Source organism: Vitis vinifera, chromosome 9 (assembly GCF_030704535.1).
Source record: "Vitis vinifera cultivar Pinot Noir 40024 chromosome 9, ASM3070453v1".
Classification (NCBI taxonomy): domain Eukaryota; kingdom Viridiplantae; phylum Streptophyta; class Magnoliopsida; order Vitales; family Vitaceae; genus Vitis; species Vitis vinifera.
In genome coordinates this window covers 5,721,089-5,728,172 of record NC_081813.1, presented here as the reverse complement: position 1 = coordinate 5,728,172, position 7,084 = coordinate 5,721,089, and the positions used below count along the sequence as shown (strand labels likewise).

At 33.8% G+C, this 7,084-nt stretch overlaps 1 protein-coding gene across 1 annotated transcript; it reads right to left on the bottom strand.

Annotated features, from left to right (window-relative positions):
* Positions 1 to 4,163: 4,163 nt before the first annotated feature.
* On the bottom strand, positions 4,164 to 6,723 carry LOC100261739 (protein DUF642 L-GALACTONO-1,4-LACTONE-RESPONSIVE GENE 2). Its single transcript, XM_010656437.3, has 3 exons — positions 6,592 to 6,723; positions 4,899 to 5,411; positions 4,164 to 4,803 (listed from the first exon to the last, which is right to left on the bottom strand). Exons 1-3 carry the CDS (start codon positions 6,662 to 6,664, stop codon positions 4,271 to 4,273), a joined length of 1,119 nt encoding a protein of 372 aa, XP_010654739.1. The 5' UTR covers positions 6,665 to 6,723; the 3' UTR covers positions 4,164 to 4,270.
* Positions 6,724 to 7,084: the final 361 nt, after the last annotated feature.

The window sequence follows — 7,084 nt, the reverse complement described above, 5'->3', positions numbered from 1 at the left end:
TAAGAGCTATCACATTGTCTTTTGAATGAAAATTGGACTAAAACTTATATACCCTAATGCACCATTATCAACCCTAGCTTATCATTGTATTTCTTGCGGTGCAACTTATTGTTGGGTTGTTGTAATATCATCCCTTTGAATTGTAAGTTATGAAATAGTTTAAGAGTGAAACATCCCTTAAGTGGAAATTATAAAAGGTTTTTCAAAACCAAGAATCTAAGTGTAAAGTTGATTAAAGCTTAGTTGAATTCTTAGAAGACTAATAGAACCCTATGTTTGGTTTTAGGGCTTGAGAAGAGTGAACATAGGTCAAGATTATGTCAAACAACTATAAAACACTGTTTGCATCTCTTTTTTTTATTACCTTTTAATCCCCATTATCTTTAATATTATTTATTTTGTCATTTCACATTATTAAGAGTTAAAATTTGTTAAAATTGACCAATACTCAATTTACCCCTCTTTCGGGTGTATAGTTAGGAAGAATTAGTTAGACTTCACACTCAAGTGGTCCTTATGAGGACTTAAGAGCTCAAGACCACTTTTGCATATTTTTGTTAATTTTTATTTTGACTTTTTTCTTGTCACCAACCTAGCATACTAGGGTTTTTAGAGTATTAATATACTTTATTTTGTTGAATGAGAGACATGTGGGGTAACATTATTTCCATTATACTTTGTACATTCTCAATACTCTCCAAAGTCTCATTCTTGATCAAGACTAGCTTGTGATGGTTGATTGCATCCCCTCAAGTTGTTAACTAGTTCACTAAGGAGCATAAAGTGTTGTGTCATAGGCATATGAAAACAAGTGTAAGTGTTGGCAAGACCCTTGGAAGAATTTAACATTTGGTCAAAGTAAATTTGTATTTTGGATCTCTTATTTTTAATGAATATACTCTATAATAGATTCTATACGTGATTTTTACATTTATAGAGTTTCTGATAAACTCGGTAGGTGGTTTTCCACGTAGATCATGTGTCTATTATGGGATTAAATTTTATTTTTTATTTTTAAATATTTCATAATTGATCTGAGAAAATTACCATTGTGAAAAAAAAATTTGATTTTGTTTAGATTGAAATCAACTCCCTCTACCCCTTATGTAGTTTCAAGAGTCGAGATTCAAACTTTCAAATGTATCAAAGCAAATAGTTTCTTTTTTCAATTCTTGCATAATCTTGACTCATGGAACTTTGGTGAGTGGAATCATCTATAGAAAATCAACCCTCCTTTGATGAAAATAATCATCCACGTTGGAAAGCCATATAAAATTATTTTTGAAGGTACGAGGGGAACATGTTTAGGATGTTGTTGAATTTGGTTGGGGCTCTATTATGGTTAAACAGAGTTAGTAGATCCATTGGAGAATTGAAGTCCAAATAAGAATAGGATAACCCGATAACCCCACTATCGAGGGTAATAAGGCAAACACCAAGGTTATGTAGCATCATTAATAGTATTAGTCTCGATATATAACATGCAAATATGCTAAAGAGACCCAAGATATGCTTTAAGGATGGTCCTAGGTTATTTGTCCAAAAAGTAAGGCTTACCTGGCCTTCAATTTAAACTTGAGTCTTTGATCAACAACAAAAGGGGTAGACCCATTAAACATGAGTTGTCTCCCCCTTTTCTTGTTCTTCTCCCCTTAGTTCACTTTTAAAAGAATTCAAAAATATTCCTCTATCTTTTTATTATTATTATTATTATTATTATTATTATTATTATTATTATTATCTAATTTGAATTTTTTTGTAAAATTTATATTCTCTATAAAGTTTAAATAATTTTTAAAAAAACACACACACCCCTTAATAATTTCTCAAAAAATAAAGAATAAACTTAAAAGTAGTAACTAAATAAAACAAATGAGATTAAAATTATGAACTAATAGACTTTGCAAAATCATCTGCGAATAAAATTTTAATAAAATTTAAAAGAAACTACTTTTATTTTATTTTTAATTAATTTTTATATCTTTTATATTATTTTTTTTAAATGAACGAATTTAATTGCTATTGATTAATGAATTATAATTTTATTATTACAAAGCATTCAACCTGTGGTCAATTTTTTTTTTTCAATTTTAAATGATTATGTATTTATAAATATAATTTAATTAAAGGATGAATTTGTAACTAGTTTATATTATTGAAAGTTTCAAAAATTTGAAAGTGAATATTTGAGAATTATTTTTTTTATTATTATTATTATTATTATTTTTTGCTAACTAGCTCAAATTTTAAAAAATTTAAAAGTAATTTTTATGGATATATAATAAGCCTATGCTTTTTATAGAAGATTTTCTACCTTTTTATATAGAAGTTTCTATTTATAAAAATATGGCTAAGGTACTAAGATACTAAAATTATGACTTAAGTATTCAAAATATAATTAGGATATAAAAATTGTGATTAGGATATGAAGAATATGATTGGTCTAGAAATTATTACCAAATTACTAAATTACAAGAATTGTGATTTGGTTACGAAGAATACTATTAAGGTATAAAAATGTGATTTGATATGATGAATGTGAATAAGGTTTGAAAAATGTAATTCGAGTTTGAAGAATGTGAGTAAAATATATATAAAAAAAAATGATTAGAGTATCAAAAATGTAATTGAGATACGACGAATGTGAAAAATGTAATTATGATATAAGGAATGTGTCTATAGTACTAGGTTTGAAAATTGAAATTAAAGCATAAAAAATGTAATTAAGGTACAAAAAATGCATTATTTTGAAAACCGGATTGGACCAGCCAATCTAACTGTCGACCAGTGGTTCCAGTCTAGTCCTCTCCTTTAAACCATTGGGTGGTTGAACCGGCCACAAACCACTTGAATCGACGATTGGACCCAATTCCAGCCAGCCTTCGCCCTCAATTTCATTTCATCCAAACAGTCCAACCTTCCCCACCTCTTTTTCATAGGGGCCATGTGAAAGCCCAAAAAGCCCAACCTTACATTTTAATGGTTTTTGGGCAAAACCCAAACCCATTTAAACCCCCTTAGTGGATTGTACATTTGAACCCACTAGTTAAACCCTGCCTCAACCGAGCAAAAATCATGGAATACCACTTGGCTACAGCACAATTTGTTATTAAGTTTAGAAAAAAATAAAATAAAATCTATACGTGTTCTAAACAGATTTATAGTATTAAATAAAATTAATATAATATTTTCTGAAATTATAAAATTAATTAAAATTAAATAATTAAATTTTCTTTCATTTTGAATATATTTACATTTAAATATTATACATATTCCATTTAATAAAGTTTAAAATATTAATATATTTATATTTATATTTGATAATATCAAAGATAAAAAAAATAAATATTATTAATCTTTTAATTCATTTATATATATTTTAAATTTTAATAATATATAAATTATATATTAATTATGTCACCGCTTCGACTGTAGTTTGACCACCGATACAACCATTGAATCAATAATTTTTTTAGTTCAATAACCGATTCAATTCTGAAAACATTTGAAAAATGTAATTAAAATATGCAGAATATGGTTAGGGCACCAAAAATATGACTGTGGTATAAATAATATGACATAAATACCAAGTAATTGTAGTGTGAGTAGAAATTAATAATGTAACTGCAGTAAAAAAAATGTGAGCAAAATAATAAATTAGGAAACATGTATACAAAATATAAATAAAAAACATAATATATATATATATATATATATAGTAAATGTTTTGTCAAGTTTTAGATCAAATATTTTTAATTAATTTTTATCTTATTATCTGATTTGTCATGTTAGCTAATTATGTTAATAACATCTCTTCAAAATAATAATAATAATAATTGGCCAATTAACAAAAAGAGTTATAAAATTGTTAATAGGGTGTCATGCATTAAACCAAAAGTCACAAACTTCCCCTTCTAATTGCCTTCCCCTCTTAATTAGTTTTTTAATATTTTTATTGTCTTTTAATAAACAGGTGACAGCAAACTACCAGAGTAACCATGTGATATGGTACTCAAAAAATGGTATTATTGCATGCCAGCATATGGCAATTCCGAAACGACCCATCATCCATTGGATTTGTTCTAATGAAAGCTCTATGAAGAGAAATGTCGCCCATTCTGCATGAGAAATTAATAAGTATAGGTACGTGATACAAAATAAGATGAAGTGAAATCAAGGCTTCAATTTCTATTACAACAAAATACATTAAGTGTATCCCAAGCAGCAAGGTGGATGGATAGTCTATGGAGTAGTACCATAACCAGCCTGATCACACCCGAGCTTTGCGTACACTAAGCAACTTAACATCGTCTAATACAGGCCCGCACAATGAGCCAGAATTATCGTTCTTCATGGTGTAATATGTACTCAAGAACATCACCCGCGTGCGCTTGGATATGGCCTTGAACCGCAACTTGGCCCGCTTGAACCCTCCCTTGCCCTTTGATTCGTAGGGGACTTTGACAGTGTCCAGCCCAGCAAATGCCTCCACCACCATTGACCCTTCACAAGAGTTGTTGGCGTCTCCGACTGAAAATGAGAGCACGTAGACCCTGTTGGGTATAGTGAATACCACTTGTGAGAGGGCACTCTCCTTTCCGGCGACGAGTTCGACGCCCCGTTTGCCCTCCGGCACGGCGAAGTGGTCGGAGTCGATGTATTTCACCGCTTTGAGGGACTCGATCATCCAGCCTGGTAGAGGAGAGTGATCGTCCTCAATGTTGGGGGGGATTAGGACACCCCATGATGCCGTGGGAAACACGTATGGGCCTTCTTCGAAATTTCCGTTCTTCAAAAGGTTTGCTGCAGAAAATCAAGATGAAATGAAAACTTAACCAAATAGATAACAAAATATAAATGTGTTAGCCAAAAAGGGAGGGTCGACACTCGACAGTCACCTCTAGTACGTCTGGGAGGATACAAAGCCTTCAATGCCACCGAGTCAATGAGAGGCCCGCAAGCCGGGTCCTCCGCAACACCAGGGTTATGGATTGAGATCGCGATTTCTTTGTCATCGGCTTGGAACCCCCATGCGTATGAGTCCCAGCCATTGCTGCTGTACATGGTCTGCATGGGCAGCATTCCCCAGTCATTTGCTTCTGAGTTGGGTGCAACCGAGACGTTTAATGTCTCCTCTTGGGCACAAGTCCTGGCCGCGCTGAATGTTATGGAATAATACATTCCCTTAACAACCTTAACCTTTTGCTTAATGGATGCTTCGTTCCCCAGTCTTACTGCATAGGCTCCTTCAGGGACGATTAGCAGCATGTCACCCTGTTTTTGGCCGGATTTGATGTACTCTACATAGCCGGAGATTTCCCATTTGGGTATGGCCCTTGAGGCCATTACTTTGGTGCCTTTCATTTCCCATGGCTTTGGGCCATACTCGAAGTTGCCATTAGGCAATAGGCCTGCAATCATCAGTCTAAAGTTAGAGAAAGACTTGATGGAGTCTTTGTGGCACATGGGTGTGTGGAGTGGCCATGTGAGAGGCTGACATTAAATATAGTACGATGTCAGAGGCTGACATATGCCTCGTGACTACTCAATAACCCTACATCAATTTGAGTTCACTACACAGTCTTGTCGCTTTCACTCTCTGTTTTTATTACACATAAATTCATTTAATATTTAATATTGTGGGTAAGTTCCCTTAATTCACAATCTATTCTTTTGATCGAGACCATCAATGGGTGGGGGCCACAATCAGAACTGGATGACTGATTGGCTGTGCCCACCACGTGTACAGCTGAGATTCTTCTACAAAAGGCAAGATGTCAAATCTCATCCTTTAATGCTTCCAACAGCCAATCACATGAACCATAAATGATAGTTTAATTCGTGCAGGAGCATTGAATGGAGAAAAGACCAATTTGCCCTATGCAAGTTCAAAAGTCTCAAAGGGCGGGAAGAGTAAAATCCGCAACGTAGCTACACATACCCAACCAAATGAATAGAAAATCTTGGATTCAAACACGACCCAGTAATGCATGAGTTCATATCCCGAGATACAATGATTGAAAATGACAATAATATCCTTCTCGGAATATAAATAAAGTTCCCAAACATTTATAACGCAGTTTGATAGTCCAATGTCAGAAATAAAAGGCGCCACTACCAACACCACAAACCGAGAAAAACGACATCGTTTTAACCTGATCACTTCTTCCAAATTTCAATGTATATAAAAGTAGGTTAAAATTTTTGAATATCAACCTATTAGATTTGAACACGAAGCATTCCCCTTGTACTAGGGCATATTAAAGGGTCGAAGTTACTGTACGACGTGATGTACTCTGCAAGTCTTGAGCCATTTATATTTCAAAACAGGAGTTGTCTAAGGGAAAAAAATTCCGAGAAAAAACGTATCGGATTAAGGTGACACACAAACAGGCCTTGAATCCATACGATCGATGATGTGGGATCAGGAAACCTTCCAAAAATACCATTTTCTAATGCAAAATATTGAATATATTCATGAGAGATTTGGGTCTTGGAGGTGGGGAGCGAGCAGATGTCGAAATATGAGTGAAAATCGATCAGAAAAGCTCACAAAGTGTAAAGAAAGAGAAGAGTCGAAAGAGGGAATACCATTGGTGAAGGATACAGCAGTGTGGCAGGTGGCGCAAAGTAGCAGGAGCAGCACTCTGGATTTCAGCCACATTGTGTTCCTCTGAGAGAGAGAGGGAGGAGGGAGAGAGAGGTGGTGGAGATGAGAGGGGTGTGCATTGGGTTTTATGTGTCGAGGCTAAATTAAAGACCCATGGCTTTAGAGGAAAATAACGGAACTGCCACTGGAAGTATGGTTAGGGGCAATTTTGGAATTTAGGACAGACAGATCCCGAATTACAAGTCCGGAAAGACATGGACATTGTGTCATTTGGTAGCTTGTGGGAATGGAGATCCATGCACATCACACATGACCTTTCTTTGCTTTGTTGCTTTTCATTTTTCTAATATTTTTATTTTTTAATATTTAAATAACAAGTTTTTGAGTTCAATCATACATATATATTTCTTGTTTTTCTTTGAACATATTGTGAATTTTTGGAGGCAAAGATGACCATATATCTATCATACTATT

Coding starts and splice junctions, on each gene's coding strand:
- LOC100261739 (XM_010656437.3), bottom strand. CDS start 6,664: ATGTGGCTGAAATCCAGAGTGCTGCTCCTGCTACTTTGCGCCACCTGC. Junction 5,412..6,591: donor TGCTGTATCCTTCACCAATG/GTATTCCCTCTT, acceptor TGATGATTGCAG/GCCTATTGCCTAATGGCAAC. Junction 4,804..4,898: donor TCCTCCCAGACGTACTAGAG/GTGACTGTCGAG, acceptor GATTTTCTGCAG/CAAACCTTTTGAAGAACGGA.